The sequence below is a fragment of the Gouania willdenowi genome, chromosome 16 (genome assembly GCF_900634775.1).
Source record: "Gouania willdenowi chromosome 16, fGouWil2.1, whole genome shotgun sequence".
NCBI lineage: Eukaryota > Metazoa > Chordata > Actinopteri > Blenniiformes > Gobiesocidae > Gouania > Gouania willdenowi.
This window is the reverse complement of record NC_041059.1, coordinates 112,993-134,226: the sequence shown is the minus strand read 5'-3', so window position 1 is coordinate 134,226 and position 21,234 is coordinate 112,993. Positions and strand designations below refer to the sequence as shown.

At 41.7% G+C, this 21,234-nt stretch overlaps 4 protein-coding genes across 4 annotated transcripts; 1 reads left to right on the top strand and 3 right to left on the bottom strand.

The window, feature by feature from the left end:
- Positions 1 to 3,388: 3,388 nt before the first annotated feature.
- LOC114477415 (trypsin-2-like) lies at positions 3,389 to 4,674 on the bottom strand. Its single transcript, XM_028469675.1, has 6 exons — positions 4,586 to 4,674; positions 4,355 to 4,505; positions 4,008 to 4,258; positions 3,789 to 3,925; positions 3,621 to 3,722; positions 3,389 to 3,535 (listed from the first exon to the last, which is right to left on the bottom strand). The coding sequence occupies exons 1-6, from the start codon at positions 4,623 to 4,625 to the stop codon at positions 3,488 to 3,490; spliced, it is 729 nt and encodes a 242-aa protein (XP_028325476.1). The 5' UTR covers positions 4,626 to 4,674; the 3' UTR covers positions 3,389 to 3,487.
- Positions 4,675 to 10,389: 5,715 nt separating this feature from the next.
- On the bottom strand, positions 10,390 to 11,672 carry LOC114477767 (trypsin-2-like). The gene is made up of 6 exons (XM_028470346.1): positions 11,584 to 11,672; positions 11,353 to 11,503; positions 11,006 to 11,256; positions 10,787 to 10,923; positions 10,619 to 10,720; positions 10,390 to 10,533 (listed from the first exon to the last, which is right to left on the bottom strand). The coding sequence occupies exons 1-6, from the start codon at positions 11,621 to 11,623 to the stop codon at positions 10,486 to 10,488; spliced, it is 729 nt and encodes a 242-aa protein (XP_028326147.1). The 5' UTR covers positions 11,624 to 11,672; the 3' UTR covers positions 10,390 to 10,485.
- Positions 11,673 to 16,499: 4,827 nt separating this feature from the next.
- On the bottom strand, positions 16,500 to 17,783 carry LOC114477784 (trypsin-2-like). Its single transcript, XM_028470388.1, has 6 exons — positions 17,697 to 17,783; positions 17,466 to 17,616; positions 17,119 to 17,369; positions 16,900 to 17,036; positions 16,732 to 16,833; positions 16,500 to 16,646 (listed from the first exon to the last, which is right to left on the bottom strand). The coding sequence occupies exons 1-6, from the start codon at positions 17,734 to 17,736 to the stop codon at positions 16,599 to 16,601; spliced, it is 729 nt and encodes a 242-aa protein (XP_028326189.1). The 5' UTR covers positions 17,737 to 17,783; the 3' UTR covers positions 16,500 to 16,598.
- A 1,250-nt stretch (positions 17,784 to 19,033) lies between these two features.
- Positions 19,034 to 20,314, top strand: LOC114477783 (trypsin-2). Its single transcript, XM_028470387.1, has 6 exons — positions 19,034 to 19,120; positions 19,201 to 19,351; positions 19,448 to 19,698; positions 19,781 to 19,917; positions 19,984 to 20,085; positions 20,171 to 20,314. The coding sequence occupies exons 1-6, from the start codon at positions 19,081 to 19,083 to the stop codon at positions 20,216 to 20,218; spliced, it is 729 nt and encodes a 242-aa protein (XP_028326188.1). The 5' UTR covers positions 19,034 to 19,080; the 3' UTR covers positions 20,219 to 20,314.
- Positions 20,315 to 21,234: the final 920 nt, after the last annotated feature.

Below are 21,234 nucleotides of genomic sequence, written 5' to 3'. Positions count from 1 at the left end.
CACTTGAATAATGTTCTTTAACAGTGTAATTTAATAAAACCCAGGAGTGGTTCACCATTATCACAATAAACTCCGCCTCCTCAGTCCTATCTCCATCTTTGATTTCACATTTAAATGTTCCTTTAACAGATAGTGACTGTGTTGAGGAATATTCATATACATTCCTCTGTCCTACAGGTACATACTGTATGAATGATATTTTATATTTAGCTTTTCTCTCCATGACATTACTTCTAACACCAGAATCTATGAACATTTCTAACTCTACTCCTCCAACAGAAAATATTATCTTTTCAGACACATCATCATCTTTTACAACAAATGCATAATTAACTTGTTCAACCACGTTCACATTATGCTTTTTATGTCCTTTATTACGACATACTTTAGATAAATAAATGTTCCTTATCATTGCATTTGTGACAAGTTTGTCCTCGTGTTGGACATTTGTGATCCATACATGTGATCAGTATAGACACACCTGTACCACTGTTTTATCTCCATCCTTTATTTTTCCTTTTGGTTTCATGTATTTTCCTTTATCTAGTGAACAATGTCTCCTTCCATAGGGCCCTATAAAATATAAAATATTTATCATTTTCTAAAGAAAATATTAGTTTTTAACTTTTGTGAGGAAACAAATAAATAATAATAAATAAAAAAAACTCATAATTAAACAAAAATGTATGTAAAAAATAAAGTCCACACAATTTAAAGGTAGATATAAGTTATAGTGTCATGGATTATTCTGACGTCTCTTTTTTAATTATTTATATGTCATTTATATGTCTCCTGATTTCCTCTCAGGGATCAATGATTTACTGAATCTGATCAGGTTTATTAATGAAGTTCTGATCAACATAAATTAACCTGATTTAAATGATCCTATCTTCTGTGTTATGTGGAATTTGACATTGACTAGATGTTGCACTTTGTTACTTTTGTCCCTCATAGTCAGGACTAAAGTTACACCATGTAATACATTGAAGTTAAAAAACTGAAGAAAACAAAACATATTTTTTAGGAAAACAACAAAACAAAACAATGTTCTGGCTAATAAGCCGTGCACTCTCTAAATAGAAAAAATATTAACATTTTTCATTGCTTAATTTTAAAAAAAAAGAAAGTCAATTAAGTATAAACTTTGATTGTTTTCATTATTGTGTTTCATTAGTTCATTTTTTATTAATTCATTATTTCAAGATGCATTTTACTGTAGCTCTGATGAGATGTTATAACATTTTAATAACGTTGCTCCAACTGACTTTTATTTTGTAAACCGGAAGTTCCCACTGAAATGGTTGTACTTGAGGTAGCTAGCTGACTGTGAATGTGTAGCTACGAGACACGAAAAAAAAGATGGAATAAAAAGAACTAAAAGACAACACGGACTGAGTTATTCTTAGTTAACCAGACATAACAGATCAAACACTGAACAAGGCAAATTTATGTGTATAGAACATTTCATACACAAGGCAACTCAATGTGCTTTACATGATAAAACATTCAATTGTTTAAAATCAATAAGAACATTTAAAATCATCAGTAAAATCATTTAAAATCATCAACAAACACATGACATCATCAACAAACACATTACATCATCAACATGACCATAAATCTCTCTCAATCATACACAGTAGAGAAAAAAGTTCCTTTAACTTTGATTTAAAAATGTTCACATGTGATGCTGACTTCAGCTCTGCTGCAGTTTGTTCCACTTCTTTGCAGCATAACAACTAAACACAGCATCACCATGGTTACTGTGAGCTCTGGGCTCCACTATCTGACCTGTGTCCATAGATCTCAGAGACCTGCTGGGTTCATACCTGACTAACATCTCACTGATGTATTCTGGACCAAACCCATTCACACATTTATAACCAGCAGCAGAACTTTACAGTCTCCTCTGAGGCTGACTGGGAGCCAGTGTAATGTGTTCTGACCTCTTTGTTCTGGTTCAGACCTGAGCTGCAGCGTTCTGAACCAGCTGTAGATGTTTGATGAAGACCATTACAATAGTCCAGTCTGCTGGAGATAAAAGCATGGACCAGTTTCTCCTGATCTTTCTGAGTCATTAAACCTTTCACTCTGGAGATGTTCTTTAGGTGGTAGAAGATGTTTTTGTGATAGATTTGATCTGATGCTGAATGTCAGATCTGAGTCAATCAGAACACCAAGGTTTTTGACTTGGTCTTTATCTTCTAAAGATCCAGACTCAGATACTTGCTGACAGCAGTCCTCTTTTCATTGTTACCAAAGACAATCACCTCCATCTTGTCATGGTTTAGTTGAAGGAAGTTTTCACTCATCCATCAGTTTACTTTTTCTAAGCAGTCACACAACACCTCAATGGGACCATAGTCATCTGGGTTCAGTGATAGATATAGTTGTGTGTCATCTGCGTAGCTCTGATAATCAACCTTACAGTTGTGTAAAATGTGTCCTAAAGGAAGCATATAAAGGCTAAACAGAAGAGGTCCAAGAACAGATCCCTGAGGAACCCCACAGGACATTGGTAATCTGTCAGATTCAAAGTTTACAAAATATTGTGGAGGAGAACAAATACCTGGGAGTGGTGATTGACAATAAACTGGACTGGGGGAGGAACACTGACTCCCTCTACAGGAAGGACCAAAGCTGCTTCTACGCTGTTGTTTGCTGGGGGAACAGACTGAGGGTCACAGACGCCACAGACGTTGTGGATTAAACTGGACTCTCTGACAGTGGTGACAGAGAGGAGGAGCCTGTCCAAGGTGAAGGCCATCTTGGTCAATGAGTCCCACCCACTCCGTGATGTGCTGGTCAGTCACAGAAGAACCTTCAGCCCCTTTAGAACATTTAGAACCTTCAGCACCAGGCTGATCCAACCACGGTGCTCCACAGAACGTCACAGGAAATCAATCCTGTCTGTGGAGATCAACCTGTATAATTCATCACTGTAACTTCACAGCTGCATTGTTGTTAATATCTGAATCATATTTGTAAATGATTTGTATATTTGTATTATAATTATTAATCTTACTTTAATTTCTACTACTGTAATGTGTGTATCTGACAAGTATTTTACTTACTTATACACTTATTTAATGTTTATTCTTTCTTTCATCCTTGTTAAGGTTTTTATTCTTTTATTTGTGATTTTTCTTAAGTGGTTGTAACGTAAGTAATTTCCCCCTGAGATTTATAAAGGAATTCTGATTCTGAAATGATTCTTTGATTCTTAATGTTGTTATAAATCACTTGTTTTATGTGGCTGATGTTGATGCTGAGGGTCTGAAGATGGAAATGAGCTCTGCACATCTTCATTTATTCATCCAAAAAAAATAATATTAATAATAATAATGAAAACAAACAACCACAGCTTTGGGAATAAAGACAGATTGTATGATGTGTTTTTTTTAAATTGTTTTTATTGATGTAATGTTCAGTGCAACAGGAGCTGGTGATGGTGGACCATGTGACTGAACTTGTGTTCTTGGATAACTTAGTAGCTGGCCATGGTGCGCTCCAGCCAGTCGTTGAAGATGCACACCTGGAAAATGAAGATCAGTGTCAATACAGTTTGGACAGCAAGTGGAAAGAAGATGATGAAATGTGATGGTTGTGCTGAAAGTGACCTTGGCGTAGACACCAGGGTGGTCCCTCTCAGCACATCCATAGCCCCAGGACACAACACCCTGCAGCTGACCGTTGCACACGACGGGGCCACCAGAGTCACCCTGAGAACACAGAGCACTGAGTGTGAGATACAGCAAAGCTTCCACAGTCACCAACACCTCTCACACCTGGCAGGAGTCCTTGCCGCCCTCCAGGTAACCAGCGCAGAACATGGCGTCGGTGATCTGGCCGGGATAAGAGTTGTCACAGTCTCTGTCAGACAGGATGGGGATGTCCAGGCACTGCAGCTTGTTCTTGTCAGCGGCTGGAGAAGAAGAACACACTCATGGATCAGAGAGCTGTGGTGTCCCAGTGAACCCAGTGGATGGAGCACAAACCAAACTTACTGGAGCTCATGGTGTTGCCCCATCCAGCGACCTTGCACATGGTTCCGGCGGAGGCACAGCTGGTGGGCAGAGCCACGGGCTTCACGTACTGGTTGAGGGTGGCGGGCTTGCTCAGCTTGATCAGCATGATGTCATTGTCAATGTTGTAGGAGCTGTAATTGGGATGGCGGATGACGCGGGAGGAGGAGATGAACTGCTCAGTTCCCTCGTTGACCCTGATGTTGTGCTCTCCCAGACGCACCTCCACACGGCTGAAAACAAACACAGGACACAAGGTTAGAACAAAGTCAGCCTCACAAACCAATCTACTGCTATTCAGGTGTAAAAGGCTTTAGCAGCTAGCTTACGACTTGTAACAGTGGGCAGCAGAGACCACCCAGTTGTTGCTGACCAGGGAGCCTCCACAGAAGTGATATCCAGAGTTCAGAGACACCGTGTGGGGCTGAGAGTAGGGGGTGCACTCATAGCCTCCTACGATCTTATCATCCTCAGTGGCAACTGCAAACAAACACACGGTCAGTGAGTCACAACCATGTTTATTAGAATCAGAGATGAACAACAGAGTGGGAGGAGCTTACAGGCAGCTCCGATGAGCAGAACGAACACCAGGGACCTCATGGTTGCTGTGTGATGTGATGAGTCGATGGCACTTCATCTGAAGCTCCTGCTTTTTATAGGAAAGTGCTGCTTACTTTTCCCAATGAAGACTCCGCCCCCTCTTCTCTTCAGCCAATCAAAACTTCAGGATTTTTAAAAAGGCTTCCATTGCAGTTTTTTCTATTTATTTCTTCTGTATCTAATCATTAACTTTGGCTGCAGATGGTTTGGTTCACATTCAGAGTTTCTACGTGTTATCACCCAGTCCATGTGGCTGTAGATTGTACAGAAGTCAAAATCTTCCACACAGCAATGAGTCAGAAAGACGGAGAACTGATCTATCTGTCTTTTTGTACCAAAGTGATGTAATAATCTGACTTCAGTGTGATTCAGTTTCTCTGACTGTATGCTAACTCAGAGTTAGCTGGACTATTCAACTCTGTCACCAACACGTAACTACACACAAAAATACAACTGGCACGATAGAAAAATGTAACAACAATAATTCAGGCCTTTTTCGAAAGGTTGGCGGTTCAACCCTAAGGTACTGTATCCCTTTCCTTGTACTTGTCCTTAAGCAGGACACTGAACCACAAGCTGCTAGTGACGGAGGGCTAGCACCTTGCATAGCAGGTCAGTCGTGATTGGTGTATGAATGAGTGAATGTGACTACATGTGTTCTAAGAAGCTCTAAGTGAAGTTTGTTTATGAGTAAAAGTGTGACAATATATCGCAATATTACAGAGTAACTAAACATTGAGGTTTTAGCTGGAAATTTAAAAAATGGCTTGGTTATGGGCAGGGCTACTCGTGTAGTTTTGACACACACCCCTTTTATACTATAAAATCTCCAAAGAACAATCTATGCTATGCTAACTAGCTACTCAATACTCATTATAGCTCTCTATTCACTATTCTGTCAGTCCACAAGTGATAGTTTTGATAGAAGGGGCGGAGCCAACATTGCTGGTTTATGATGTAAGTAGCCACCAAATCGTCACAAACCTCCATTCTCAACAATAGCAAAATGTGATTATAATAGCCAGGTTTCAACCTATAGAGGGCAGTCACTCTTGCATTGTTACAATAAACTTAAATGAATACATTTAAATATAAATAATAACCAGTGAAGCTGTCGTCTAGATGCCAGAGAGAATCATGACATGTGTTCATATATTTGTCAGTGGTGGGTTCTAAAGGAACAGTGGAGGATAAATCTACAGACTATTGTCAGTGATATTAAGTGGTTGGAGAATCATGGCAGTGGTGTTTTGATAAATAATATCACTGTAATCAATAAGAATCAATTGTAAAATGATCCTTTTTCTAACTGAGTAACTAAAACAATTACCTGATTGATAAAGCAATTTTAAGCGATAAGAAATTTTGTTTGTAATAGTTTGTATCAGTGTTAATTTTGACAGCAAAATTTCATTTAGTTTTAGTCATAGTCTTTTGACTAAATGGTTGTTTAGTTTTAGTCGTGATTTAGTCATGTTGATTCTATTAGTTTTAGTTTAGTTTTAGTCGACTAAATATCATAATGTTATAGTTGACTAAAAACCATTAGAGATTTAGTTGACAGGAAACCTTTGACCTCTGTCATCATCAACCAACGTACATTACATTAGTATTGAGTTGAACTTTTGTTATTGACCAAATATTTAATTTCTGCAAATATTCTTTAAAAATCATGTAACGTGACTCTGTCTCTCACAGTGGAAGTGAACCTATGATGACAACTTGCACACTCTGCCAATACTTGTTGCCCCACTGTATATATATGTATGTATAATTTTTTTTGTTAAAAGAATTGATTAAAAAATAGATTTGGACATTTTTTGGACTGATTTGATAATCGTGCTGTGAAATATAAATTTCTTTGTAGCTGTATGAAAGCTAACATTAAAAAGCTAATATATTCCAATATGTTTTGATAATGATATGATTTAGTCAAAGTCAAAGTCAAAGTCAGCTTTATTGTCAATTCCTTTACATGCACAAACATACAAGGGAATCGAGAAGACGTTTCTCACTTCTCACAGTGAACAGATAAAGTGCTCAGGTACAACAGAAAAGACATTCCTATACTAGGAAATAAACTCAAGGGAACGAAGGTGTACATCAATGAAAACCTGACGAAACAAAATGCAAGCATTGCATGGAAGGCACTTCAAATAAAAAAAGGAGGAAAGATTGTGAAGCCGTGGACAAAAAACTGCAGGATTTACATCCTGGAAGAAGAAGACGGAAAACCAATCCTCATCAAAACGATGGACAACTTGGGAAAATACGAAGGATCCACCTAAACAACAACATTACTGATGGTAATCATGGATATGGAGCCAGATCTATATAAACACTGGAAACAAAACTCAGACTGTGATTATTTTACGGAGACTGAATTAAATGTGGAAACCAAGAGTAAAAAAGGTCTGTCATTTATTCATTTCAATTGCTAGGTGGTGGGGTGATTAAGGATTACATTAAATTTAAATTCAAAGTGTTTATTGTCATATGTGCAGTTAGAAACACATTTTCCTGTACAATGAAATTACTACCTTGCTTATGAACTAAGATATAATACAATGAAATTACTACCTTGCTTATGAACTAAGATATAATACAATGAAATTACTACCTTGCTTATGAACTAAGATATAATAATGTGTTTATACAAGTTAAATCTAACAGTGGAAAATACAACACTGCCAATAAAACTAACAACAGCAGTTAGAAACACGCTTATGAACTAAGATATATTACATTAAAATACTACCTTGCTTGTGAACTAGGATATAATAATGTGTTTATACAAGTTGGATCTGATCCCATCATCAGACAGTGGAAAATACAACACGGCCAATAGAACTAACAACAGCTGGATTAACCTTGATGTAGAGACAAAACAAGGTGACATTATGGATGAAAAGGGAAAAACCTTCCAAACACCTTCGAAAGAGGAACTATTCTTGAACTGGAGGAATGCTAACAACGTCTGGCAGGGAACAAGGCCAACACGAACAAAGATAGAGGACAACACTGACTACAGACGGTTCAGAAGAAATCAAGAATGTTTTGACCAGAGAGACATGTAAACCCATGTAAATTTGCGATGGTAAAACAGGGGACGGGACCCGGATAAGCAAACTGCTTCTCTCGTCTCCTTTTTCGGCATGTACAAAAAAAAAAAAAAAAAAAAAAATGTGAATGTAACCATGTCGGAAATAAACTGAATAAATAAATAAAATAAAGAAATAAAATAAATAAATACTAAAGGTAGACATACAATTTTTACAACAGATAAAATATTTACCAATACTAAATACTAAAACTAATAATAAAATATAAATACAGTGTGTAGGTGGGAGTAGCAGCATGAGTTCCTATATAGTTTGTTATGATAGTGCAAAGGCAAAACGGTCTTGGCGGCATTAAAAAATTCTGTATATACAGTAGTAGTGCAAGAGTGATAGTACAAAGAGCAGTCAGTAAAACAGTAATAAATAACAGCATTTTCAGTCTTTTTGCTATTTTGGTGGTGGGGAGGATTCAGCTGGTGGATATGACTGAGGTGACAGAGGGGAGAGAGTTCAGCTTCCTGACAGCTTGGTGGATGAAGCTGTTGGTGAGTCTGGTGGAGCGGGCACGGAGGCTCCTATACCTTCTCCCAGAAGGCAGGATGCTGAACAGACTATGTGCGGGATGGCTAGCGTCTCTCACAATCGAGGTAGCTTTTTTTGGTGAGGCGGGTGATGTATGTGTCTTGCAAGGAGGGGAGTGGGGCACCAATGATCTTGCCTGCTGTGTTCACTATGCGTTGTAGTGCTTTCTTGCTGTGTTCAGTGCAGCTCCCACCCCACACAGTGATGCAGCTTAGACAGGATGCTTTCGATGGTGCCCCGGTAGAATGTGCACATGATGGGTGGGGGAGCTTTCGCTCGTTTCAGTTTGCAGAGGAAGTAGAGGAGCCGTTGGGCTTTCTTCTCCAGTGATGCAGAGATGTTGTCGTCTCAGATCTGTGGCACGGGCTTGTAGTCCGTGATGGTCTGGATGCCCTGCCACAGGCTCCGCGTGTCTCTGCTATCATTGAAGTGGCAGGTTATCTTTTTTGTGTAGTCCTGTTTTGCTTTGCTGATGCCACGGGACAGGTTGGCTCTCGCTGTTCTCAGGCCATTTCCATCTCCGGCTCTGAAGGCGTTGTCTCTGGCCTTCAGCAGCCGATGGACATCCCCTGTCAGCCATGGCTTCTGGTTAGCTCGAGTGATGATAGTGTTTGTATGAGTCACATCATCGATGCACTTACTAATGTAGGAGGTAACAGTGTCTGTATACTCCTCAATATCTGTGTGCTTGTTTTGTGTGGCTGCTTGCTTGAACATTTCCCAGTCTGTTGTAGCAAAGCAGTCCTGAAGAGCAGAGGTGGCCCCCTCCGGCCACACTCGTATTTCCTTCCGAACCGGTTTGGTGACTTTCACTCTCGGCCTGTATGCTGGTGTTAGCAGAACAGTGATGTGATCAGAGAGTCCGATGTGGGGGAGGGGGGAGGCCTTGTATGCTCCTTTGTGTGATGTGTAAACCAGGTCCAAAGTGTTTTCCCCTCTTGTTGGGAAATTGACATGCTGGTAGAGTTTTGGGAGGACAGTCTTAAGATTGGCATGGTTAAAATCTCCAGCAAGGATGGTAAATCCGTCTGGGTGTGCTGTCTGTTGTTTACTGATGGCCTGATACAGTTCACAAAGTGCCGCATTCCTGTCACTGTTGTTGGAGGTTGGAGGGATGTATACCGCGACTAACAAAATCGCAGTAAACTCCCTCGGCAGGTAGAAAGGACGGCACCTTATGATCATAAACTCCGCCAGTGGTGAACAGTGTTTGCATACTACTACAGCGTCGCGGCATCACGGATGTAAACACAGACTCCTCCGTCACGAGTCTTACTTCCGTTTACGAGGGCTCTGTCCGCTCGATAGCATGTTAGCTGCTCCAGTTGTATAGCGGAGTCGGGGTTGTTGTTATTTAGCCATGTTTCAGTGAAAAAGAACACACAGCAGTTACTCACTGTCCGATTCGCTGACCTCAGCAGGCGTATGTGATTCATTTTGTTGTCCAAGGATTGTACATTTGCCAGGATAATGGATGGTATGGCTGGGCGAGTTGGACTAGCCGCTAGCCTAACCTGGATACCTCCGCGCTTGCCCCTCTTCTGCTTCCTTGCACACCACTTCCGACGTCTTCTTTCCGGGGGAGGAGTGGCAGTCGAGTCCGGTGTTGTCGCAGGCCTGCGATGTAATCCGAGCTTCTGAAGTAACTCTGTTACAGTGTCCAAAACGTTGTGAAACTTGCTCTTGCCGATGTCTAGCAGAGCCTGTCGACTGTACTTAAGTTCCGATGTATACAGACGAGACGAACACGACAAACTTCCGGACAAACACTTATTTAAACAACAAAACACCGCAATAACGGGAGAGCCAGGGGTCGCTGCATTTACACGCGCCGCCATGTTTTTGGATATGCTTTCAAATGAAAATGTCTCACATTTTCTTTGTGTTTTATGTTAAATTAACTACGTGTCATTTTCTTGTTGCTGTTTAAACTTTAAATGATTCTTTGATTCTTAATGTTGTTATAAATCACTTGTTTTATGTGGCTGATGTTGATGCTGAGGGTCTGAAGATGGAAATGAGCTCTGCACATCTTCATTTATTCATCCAAAAAAAATAATATTAATAATAATAATGAAAACAAACAACCACAGCTTTGGGAATAAAGACAGATTGTATGATGTGTTTTTTTTAAATAGTTTTTATTGATGTAATGTTCAGTGCAACAGGAGCTGGTGATGGTGGACCATGTGACTGAACTTGTGTTCTTGGATAACTTAGTAGCTGGCCATGGTGCGCTCCAGCCAGTCGTTGAAGATGCACACCTGGAAAATGAAGATCAGTGTCAATACAGTTTGGACAGCAAGTGGAAAGAAGATGATGAAATGTGATGGTTGTGCTGAAAGTGACCTTGGCGTAGACACCAGGGTGGTCCCTCTCAGCACATCCATAGCCCCAGGACACAACACCCTGCAGCTGACCGTTGCACACGACGGGGCCACCAGAGTCACCCTGAGAACACAGAGCACTGAGTGTGAGATACAGCAAAGCTTCCACAGTCACCAACACCTCTCACACCTGGCAGGAGTCCTTGCCGCCCTCCAGGTAACCAGCGCAGAACATGGCGTCGGTGATCTGGCCGGGATAAGAGTTGTCACAGTCTCTGTCAGACAGGATGGGGATGTCCAGGCACTGCAGCTTGTTCTTGTCAGCGGCTGGAGAAGAAGAACACACTCATGGATCAGAGAGCTGTGGTGTCCCAGTGAACCCAGTGGATGGAGCACAAACCAAACTTACTGGAGCTCATGGTGTTGCCCCATCCAGCGACCTTGCACATGGTTCCGGCGGAGGCACAGCTGGTGGGCAGAGCCACGGGCTTCACGTACTGGTTGAGGGTGGCGGGCTTGCTCAGCTTGATCAGCATGATGTCATTGTCAATGTTGTAGGAGCTGTAATTGGGATGGCGGATGACGCGGGAGGAGGAGATGAACTGCTCAGTTCCCTCGTTGACCCTGATGTTGTGCTCTCCCAGACGCACCTCCACACGGCTGAAAACAAACACAGGACACAAGGTTAGAACAAAGTCAGCCTCACAAACCAATCTACTGCTATTCAGGTGTAAAAGGCTTTAGCAGCTAGCTTACGACTTGTAACAGTGGGCAGCAGAGACCACCCAGTTGTTGCTGACCAGGGAGCCTCCACAGAAGTGATATCCAGAGTTCAGAGACACCGTGTGGGGCTGAGAGTAGGGGGTGCACTCATAGCCTCCTACGATCTTATCATCCTCAGTGGCAACTGCAAACAAACACACGGTCAGTGAGTCACAACCATGTTTATTAGAATCAGAGATGAACAACAGAGTGGGAGGAGCTTACAGGCAGCTCCGATGAGCAGAACGAACACCAGGGACCTCATGGTTGCTGTGTGATGTGATGAGTCGATGGCACTTCATCTGAAGCTCCTGCTTTTTATAGGAAAGTGCTGCTTACTTTTCCCAATGAAGACTCCGCCCCCTCTTCTCTTCAGCCAATCAAAACTTCAGGATTTTTAAAAAGGCTTCCATTGCAGTTTTTTCTATTTATTTCTTCTGTATCTAATCATTAACTTTGGCTGCAGATGGTTTGGTTCACATTCAGAGTTTCTACGTGTTATCACCCAGTCCATGTGGCTGTAGATTGTACAAGTCAAAATCTTCCACACAGCAATGAGTCAGAAAGACGGAGAACTGATCTATCTGTCTTTTTGTACCAAAGTGATGTAATAATCTGACTTCAGTGTGATTCAGTTTCTCTGACTGTATGCTAACTCAGAGTTAGCTGGACTATTCAACTCTGTCACCAACACGTAACTACACACAAAAATACAACTGGCACGATAGAAAAATGTAACAACAATAATTCAGGCCTTTTTCGAAAGGTTGGCGGTTTCAACCCTAAGGTACTGTATCCCTTTCCTTGTACTTGTCCTTAAGCAGGACACTGAACCACAAGCTGCTAGTGACGGAGGGCTAGCACCTTGCATAGCAGGTCAGTCGTGATTGGTGTATGAATGAGTGAATGTGACTACATGTGTTCTAAGAAGCTCTAAGTGAAGTTTGTTTATGAGTAAAAGTGTGACAATATATCGCAATATTACAGAGTAACTAAACATTGAGGTTTTAGCTGGAAATTTAAAAAATGGCTTGGTTATGGGCAGGGCTACTCGTGTAGTTTTGACACACACCCCTTTTATACTATAAAATCTCCAAAGAACAATCTATGCTATGCTAACTAGCTACTCAATACTCATTATAGCTCTCTATTCACTATTCTGTCAGTCCACAAGTGATAGTTTTGATAGAAGGGGCGGAGCCAACATTGCTGGTTTATGATGTAAGTAGCCACCAAATCGTCACAAACCTCCATTCTCAACAATAGCAAAATGTGATTATAATAGCCAGGTTTCAACCTATAGAGGGCAGTCACTCTTGCATTGTTACAATAAAATATGCCAAATTATAATACTTTGACTAAAACGTCAAGGACAATAATCCAATTTATTTATTTCAAATTTATTTATTGGAGGATAAGCCCCTTGAGATGGAACATCTGGTTTTCGAGGGGTTCCTCAACTTACATAAAATGACAGATACAGCAGAGCAGACAATACAAAAATTCAATATTTCAAAAATAATAAATACAACAAAATATAGATAAACATACACACACACACAGTAAACATTTAACAGTTGCTCAAAACAGTAAATATTTTATACAAAAATAAATAAGTAATAATAGTGATGTCATTAATAGTATCTATCTAATGATAGTAAAAACTTTCATTAGATTAAATAAATAAAAAGGTTTAGGTTACATATCCTATGATCAAAAACACTGACAGATATTCTGGAGATGGAGGATAAGAGCATTTTAAACATAGACATTGGTTATAGAGCGGATCAATAATGGGAGAATGTTCCAGTCAAATGGAGCTTTATGTTTGAATGAAAATTTACCGACTACTTTTTTGACTCTAGAGACGACAAGATATGGTTGATCAGCATGAAGCAAACTGTATGAAGATCTGAAAGGAATTATATATTGTTTTAAATAATCAGGAAAACTTAAATGAATACATTTAAATATAAATAATAACCAGTGAAGCTGTCGTCTAGATGCCAGAGAGAATCATTACATATGTTCATATATTTGTCAGTGGTGGGTTCTAAAGGGACAGTGGAGGATAAATCTACACAGACTATTGTCAGTGATATTAAGTGGTTGGAGAATCGTGGCAGTGGTGTTTTGATAAATAATATCACTGTAATCAATAAGAATCAATTGTAAAATGATCCTTTTTCTAACTGAGTAACTAAAACAATAACTGATTGATGAAGCAATTTATAGTGATAATACATTTTGTTTGTAATAGTTTGTATATGAGTTTTAAATGACAGTGAGGAGTCTAGCCATAGACCAAGATATTTAAACTGATCAACTACTGGGACTGGTGACAATCCCAGTGATAATCAATAACACTCCTTCATACACAAATACATTTGTTTTCAGCAGAAAAAAAAAGGTTTTTGGATTTAATTAGTGTTTAAAACTTCAGAGATCTATCAACGATTGTACGAGTGGTTTCACAATATCACAAAGGGGGCGTGGTTTGTAGCAGACCATTGCATCCCTGCTACACCTGTCCCTGTAGAGTGTGTCCTTTTAACTGCAGGAGACAGTCAATGTCCAATGGTCTGAAATGCTGCAGAAAAATATAGCCATGCTAATATTCCAGAAAAATAACATGTTCATATCTTAAATCTGGGCCGTGTTGACTGTTGTAGATTAACATTTTTAAAAGAAAGCGTGTTATGCAAAGTTCATGCTCGAATAGAAATATTTTTAGAAGAATATTATGAGGACACTCTCGCTCCATCCTCTCCACTCATCAACAAGATCGCAAGGTACTTGAATTACTCCACTTGGGGCAGGAACTAATCTGAACCAATCCAGAGAGAGCTTAAGGTCATGGCCTGATGGAGCCAACAGAACCACATCATCTGTAAAAAGCAGTGACCCAATTCTGAGGCCCCCAAATCAGACCCCCTCAACGCCCTGGCTGAGCCTCGAGTTTCTGTCATAAAAGTTGTGAACAGGATCGGTGACAAAGGGCAGCCCTGGACCAGTCCAACCCTCCCAGGAAGCTCTGACTTTAGTCGCCCTTATCAGGGGGTCAGATCCCCCGTACTCCTGGAGAACCCCCCACAATAACTCCAGATGGACATCTTCAAATGCCTTCTCCAAGTCCACAAAACTATAGGTTACTTTCGTAACCCCAGTTCTATGAGTAATATTAGTGTGATGTCTCACTATGTGATGTCGCCTCTGCTACATTCCTCAGAATACCTATTTCACTTTGCCAATCCTGATTGGCAGGGGAAGCGTATCAGTTCAATGGGAGAACCTCCTTCCTCCTATAAAGGAGGGGACGAACAGGTACGCGTCATTCTTAGTAAGCAAACCTCCTCATTTGAGAAAGAAGGGCAGTCTGGTGGGACATCTCACTCATATTACTCATAGAAGAGGGTTGGGGGGTTCTGCGCCTTTGGCTGGGGGCTGCTGCTCCGCATCGGTTGTGTGCTGTTGGGGTGCCTCTCTCCCTAACTCTAGGCTACATCTGTGGGCCCGGGGCAGTTCCTGGGTTTGCGGTAGCGGTTTTTGCACATATACTGGTATACGAATCACTGGCACACCTTGGGATGTGGGATAAAACTCATACTGGGCTTAACTTTTGACACGTTAATCCCAAATACCTGCTTTAGGTACTACCACTCACTCATTCCCCCTGTTCACAGCCACCACCATTATAGCTAAGCTTCACACTTGTCACTATACTGGCTTAAAAAAAAAAAAAAAAAGGATTGGCAAAATGAAATAGGTATTATGGGGAAAGTAGCAGAGGTGCCATCCCATAGTGAGACATCTCATGAAATATTATGAAAAAGAACACATGCGAACTGGTTGGACAAACTACCATTAACCCAAAAGGATCTGCTGAGGGTCTAGAGCTGGTCCACAGTTCCACGACCAGGACGTAAACCATATTGTTCCTCCTGTATCTGAGGTTCCACTATTAAGCGGACCCTCCTTTCCAGGACCCCTGAAAAGACCCTACCAGGGAGGCTGAGGAGTGTGATCCCTCTGTAGTTGGAACACACCTTCCAATCCCCTTTCTCAAAACAGGGACCACCACCCCGGTCTTCCAATCCAGAGGCCCCGCCCCCCGATGTCCATGTGATGCTGCAGAGTCGTGTCAGCCATGACAGCCCCACAACATCCAGGGGTTTAGGAACTCTAGGTAAGATCTCATCCCACCCACCACCCACCCACTCCTCCCTCTGGGGTCCAGCCCCTTAAAAGCTTTTTAACCACCTTAAACGACCAGCCCCAGAGATAAGAGAGTTCACTTCTCCAAAAAAAAAAGCCTCTCAAGGTCCTGGATTGACCTAGTTAGTCTCCAGACCTCAACCCAATGGAAAATGTGTGGCGGGAGGTGAAAGTCTGTGTTGCCCAGTGACATCACAGCTCTAGAGAAGATCTGCATAGAAGATAATAGCAGCTTTAGGGTTCGCGCTAGCAATAGTGTTAGCGTGTGCTAACCTGGTGAAAACCTACAGGAAACCTTTGACCTCTGTCATCATCAACCAACGTACATTACATTAGTATTGAGTTGAACTTTTGTTATTGACCAAATATTTAATTTCTGCAAATATTCTTTAAAAATCATGTAACGAGACTCTGTCTCTCACAGTGGAAGTGAACCTATGATGACAACTTGCACACTCTGCCAATACTTGTTGCCCCACTGTATATATATGTATGTATAATTTTTTTTGTTAAAAGAATTGATTAAAAAATAGATTTGGACATTTTTTGGACTGATTTGATAATCGTGCTGTGAAATATAAATTTCTTTGTAGCTGTATGAAAGCTAACATTAAAAAGCTAATATATTCCAATATGTTTTGATAATGATATGATTTAATGCTTTCAAATGAAAATGTCTCACATTTTCTTTGTGTTTTATGTTAAATTAACTACGTGTCATTTTCTTGTTGCTGTTTAAACTTTAAATGATTCTTTGATTCTTAATGTTGTTATAAATCACTTGTTTTATGTGGCTGATGTTGATGCTGAGGGTCTGAAGATGGAAATGAGCTCTGCACATCTTCATTTATTCATCCAAAAAAAATAATATTAATAATAATAATGAAAACAAACAACCACAGCTTTGGGAATAAAGACAGATTGTATGATGTGTTTTTTTTAAATTGTTTTTATTGATGTAATGTTCAGTGCAACAGGAGCTGGTGATGGTGGACCATGTGACTGAACTTGTGTTCTTGGATAACTTAGTAGCTGGCCATGGTGCGCTCCAGCCAGTCGTTGAAGATGCACACCTGGAAAATGAAGATCAGTGTCAATACAGTTTGGACAGCAAGTGGAAAGAAGATGATGAAATGTGATGGTTGTGCTGAAAGTGACCTTGGCGTAGACACCAGGGTGGTCCCTCTCAGCACATCCATAGCCCCAGGACACAACACCCTGCAGCTGACCGTTGCACACGACGGGGCCACCAGAGTCACCCTGAGAACACAGAGCACTGAGTGTGAGATACAGCAAAGCTTCCACAGTCACCAACACCTCTCACACCTGGCAGGAGTCCTTGCCGCCCTCCAGGTAACCAGCGCAGAACATGGCGTCGGTGATCTGGCCGGGATAAGAGTTGTCACAGTCTCTGTCAGACAGGATGGGGATGTCCAGGCACTGCAGCTTGTTCTTGTCAGCGGCTGGAGAAGAAGAACACACTCATGGATCAGAGAGCTGTGGTGTCCCAGTGAACCCAGTGGATGGAGCACAAACCAAACTTACTGGAGCTCATGGTGTTGCCCCATCCAGCGACCTTGCACATGGTTCCAGCGGAGGCACAGCTGGTGGGCAGAGCCACGGGCTTCACGTACTGGTTGAGGGTGGCGGGCTTGCTCAGCTTGATCAGCATGATGTCATTGTCAATGTTGTAGGAGCTGTAATTGGGATGGCGGATGACGCGGGAGGAGGAGATGAACTGCTCAGTTCCCTCGTTGACCCTGATGTTGTGCTCTCCCAGACGCACCTCCACACGGCTGAAAACAAACACAGGACACAAGGTTAGAACAAAGTCAGCCTCACAAACCAATCTACTGCTATTCAGGTGTAAAAGGCTTTAGCAGCTAGCTTACGACTTGTAACAGTGGGCAGCAGAGACCACCCAGTTGTTGCTGACCAGGGAGCCTCCACAGAAGTGATATCCAGAGTTCAGAGACACCGTGTGGGGCTGAGAGTAGGGGGTGCACTCATAGCCTCCTACGATCTTATCATCCTCAGTGGCAACTGCAAACAAACACATGGTCAGTGAGTCACAACCATGTTTATTAGAATCAGAGATGAACAACAGAGTGGGAGGAGCTTACAGGCAGCTCCGATGAGCAGAACGAACACCAGGGACCTCATGGTTGCTGTGTGATGTGATGAGTCGATGGCACTTCATCTGAAGCTCCTGCTTTTTATAGGAAAGTGCTGCTTACTTTTCCCAATGAAGACTCCGCCCCCACATTTTACCACTTGTCATTTATTGTTTTGTTTTTTCAGTGATAATTGTTTTTTTCCTTATCTTATGTTGCCTTGGTATAATATTCTGTTAGCTACAAACTGCTTCATATTTAACTCCAGTTTTTCCTCAGTTTGGGTTATGGTTCGTTAATTCAAGGTGATGTTGGTGGAGTTGTTTTGGAACAGGTGGAGAATCATTAACTCATATGGTCAGTTTGAACCACGACGTTTCTCAGCTGTGAGTTTTTCAGCACCTGTTGAAAAAAGAACTCATGATAACCGAAGGTAACTCTGTAAACTCAGAGTAACTGAACGAGATCCTGCAGTTACATTAATTTGATTAATAAATAAAGGAATAATATCTACCTTAGGGTGTAAATCCAATTAACTCTGCAACCATTCATATTTAGTTTGAATAACGTTTTAATGGGAAATACACGAGTGAAGAAAAAAAATCAGTCTTCCTGTTCATAGACGGAGCTCCAGTGATTTAGTTACATTTGATTAGTTATCTTTGTTTTTAAAACCACGTAAAAGAACAGGAATTAAATGGTGAGCACTTTTAATTCTTCCTAAACTCAGGTGATGTACTAAAGGTGTGCGCGCGTAAAAATGGCCGCACGCACAAACCCATGCTTCACTAAGCGAACGCAACAAAGATTGTGGCATCAAACTCGTAAAATGATACAAACAATGACTTTAGCATTTTTGACAATAATAATTATAATAATGATAATAATAATAATAATAATAATAATGTAATCTGGGCGTTTGTGCTAAAATATTAGAAATACTGGGAGGTTTAGTGATTGATTAAAGCTGGAGCTGATTGTGGAGTGTTTAACTGTCACAGTTTTACTCACAGATGGCGGAAATTATTGTTGGTGATGTAGACGGAGTAGAAGGTAATGAAGGGAACAGATCTTTTCTGCTCTAACCAACATCTGTGGAATAAATTTGTTCATCTTTCTTGACTTCTGTACAATCTACAGCCACATGGACTGGGTGATAACACTTAGAAACTCTGAATGTGAACCAAACCATCTGCAGCCAAAGTTAATGATTAGATACAGAAGAAATAAATAGAAAAAACTGCAATGGAAGCCTTTTTAAAAATCCTGAAGTTTTGATTGGCTGAAGAGAAGAGGGGGCGGAGTCTTCATTGGGAAAAGTAAGCAGCACTTTCCTATAAAAAGCAGGAGCTTCAGATGAAGTGCCATCGACTCATCACATCACACAGCAACCATGAGGTCCCTGGTGTTCGTTCTGCTCATCGGAGCTGCCTGTAAGCTCCTCCCACTCTGTTGTTCATCTCTGATTCTAATAAACATGGTTGTGACTCACTGACCGTGTGTTTGTTTGCAGTTGCCACTGAGGATGATAAGATCGTAGGAGGCTATGAGTGCACCCCCTACTCTCAGCCCCACACGGTGTCTCTGAACTCTGGATATCACTTCTGTGGAGGCTCCCTGGTCAGCAACAACTGGGTGGTCTCTGCTGCCCACTGTTACAAGTCGTAAGCTAGCTGCTAAAGCCTTTTACACCTGAATAGCAGTAGATTGGTTTGTGAGGCTGACTTTGTTCTAACCTTGTGTCCTGTGTTTGTTTTCAGCCGTGTGGAGGTGCGTCTGGGAGAGCACAACATCAGGGTCAACGAGGGAACTGAGCAGTTCATCTCCTCCTCCCGCGTCATCCGCCATCCCAATTACAGCTCCTACAACATTGACAATGACATCATGCTGATCAAGCTGAGCAAGCCCGCCACCCTCAACCAGTACGTGAAGCCCGTGGCTCTGCCCACCAGCTGTGCCTCCGCCGGAACCATGTGCAAGGTCGCTGGATGGGGCAACACCATGAGCTCCAGTAAGTTTGGTTTGTGCTCCATCCACTGGGTTCACTGGGACACCACAGCTCTCTGATCCATGAGTGTGTTCTTCTTCTCCAGCCGCTGACAAGAACAAGCTGCAGTGCCTGGACATCCCCATCCTGTCTGACAGAGACTGTGACAACTCTTATCCCGGCATGATCACCGACGCCATGTTCTGCGCTGGTTACCTGGAGGGCGGCAAGGACTCCTGCCAGGTGTGAGAGGTGTTGGTGACTGTGGAAGCTTTGCTGTATCTCACACTCAGTGCTCTGTGTTCTCAGGGTGACTCTGGTGGCCCCGTCGTGTGCAACGGTCAGCTGCAGGGTGTTGTGTCCTGGGGCTATGGATGTGCTGAGAGGGACCACCCTGGTGTCTACGCCAAGGTCACTTTCAGCACAACCATCACATTTCATCATCTTCTTTCCACTTGCTGTCCAAACTGTATTGACACTGATCTTCATTTTCCAGGTGTGCATCTTCAACGACTGGCTGGAGCGCACCATGGCCAGCTACTAAGTTATCCAAGAACACAAGTTCAGTCACATGGTCCACCATCACCAGCTCCTGTTGCACTGAACATTACATCAATAAAAACTATTTAAAAAAAACACATCATACAATCTGTCTTTATTTGCAGAAATTGTGGTGGTTTACTTTCACATTTTGATAGTTGACTCATGTGACCCCTTTGTGCTGTGATGTTTAGCTTGGATCACTAGCTCTTGCCTCCGTCTTGCGTGGGTTTTCTGAGTTCTTTCTCTAAGCTGCTTTGCGAATGCTTGCGCTGACTTTAGTCTGACTATCATCCTGAGCAAAAGTAAAAGCAAAGAATCTCTCCTCCTGCATGCTTGACAAGGCCAACAAATGTACCATGTCAAGACAAAGCAAATGTATTTGTATAGCGTATTTCATACACAAGGCAACTCAATGTGCTTTGCATGATCAAAAAGTGCAACAGAAAACAGCTTAAAATCAATAAGAACATTCAAATCATCAGTAAAATCAATTAAAATCATCAACAAACACATGACATCATCATGACCATAAATCTCTCTCAATCATACACAGTAGAGATAAAAAGTTCCTTTAACTTTGATTTAAAAATGTTCACATGTGATGCTGACTTCAGCTCTGCTGCAGTTCTATTTCATCCTTACTGACCGCCAGAGGCGGTGCTTAAAGCACTGGATGTTCCATCTCGCGCATGCGCAGGTCGAGTAATTATATCAACAAAGTCACCTGTGACCCCTGGATGACCCAGAGAGTCTATATCTACCGGTGTCATCAGGTGATCTGTTCCTTCTATCTTCACGTGATTGCGGATAACGATAGCAGGTCGGTTGTTGCTATTCACAGCTTGTCGCTTGTAGCTTCGGAACCGTAAGGTTGGCGCTTCGAGTGTTCTCGTCCGCTCGAAGCTGCGACTCGCTGTTTTTCCTTAAGTGGGGCTGGGACTTAGTGACCAGTTTACCAGGGGCTGCCTGAGGTGGTGAGTACCGTACACTTTGATGTCATCGGCGGTGTTTCGCCTT

Coding starts and splice junctions, on each gene's coding strand:
- LOC114477415 (XM_028469675.1), bottom strand. CDS start 4,625: ATGAGGTCCCTGGTGTTCGTTCTGCTCATCGGAGCTGCCT. Junction 4,506..4,585: donor TCTGCTCATCGGAGCTGCCT/GTAAGCTCCTCC, acceptor GTTTGTTTGCAG/TTGCCACTGAGGATGATAAG. Junction 3,536..3,620: donor ACCCTGGTGTCTACGCCAAG/GTCACTTTCAGC, acceptor TTCATTTTCCAG/GTGTGCATCTTCAACGACTG.
- LOC114477784 (XM_028470388.1), bottom strand. CDS start 17,736: ATGAGGTCCCTGGTGTTCGTTCTGCTCATCGGAGCTGCCT. Junction 17,370..17,465: donor GCTGCCCACTGTTACAAGTC/GTAAGCTAGCTG, acceptor GTTTGTTTTCAG/CCGTGTGGAGGTGCGTCTGG. Junction 16,647..16,731: donor ACCCTGGTGTCTACGCCAAG/GTCACTTTCAGC, acceptor TTCATTTTCCAG/GTGTGCATCTTCAACGACTG.
- LOC114477767 (XM_028470346.1), bottom strand. CDS start 11,623: ATGAGGTCCCTGGTGTTCGTTCTGCTCATCGGAGCTGCCT. Junction 11,257..11,352: donor GCTGCCCACTGTTACAAGTC/GTAAGCTAGCTG, acceptor GTTTGTTTTCAG/CCGTGTGGAGGTGCGTCTGG. Junction 10,534..10,618: donor ACCCTGGTGTCTACGCCAAG/GTCACTTTCAGC, acceptor TTCATTTTCCAG/GTGTGCATCTTCAACGACTG.
- LOC114477783 (XM_028470387.1), top strand. CDS start 19,081: ATGAGGTCCCTGGTGTTCGTTCTGCTCATCGGAGCTGCCT. Junction 19,121..19,200: donor TCTGCTCATCGGAGCTGCCT/GTAAGCTCCTCC, acceptor GTTTGTTTGCAG/TTGCCACTGAGGATGATAAG. Junction 19,699..19,780: donor GGGCAACACCATGAGCTCCA/GTAAGTTTGGTT, acceptor CTTCTTCTCCAG/CCGCTGACAAGAACAAGCTG.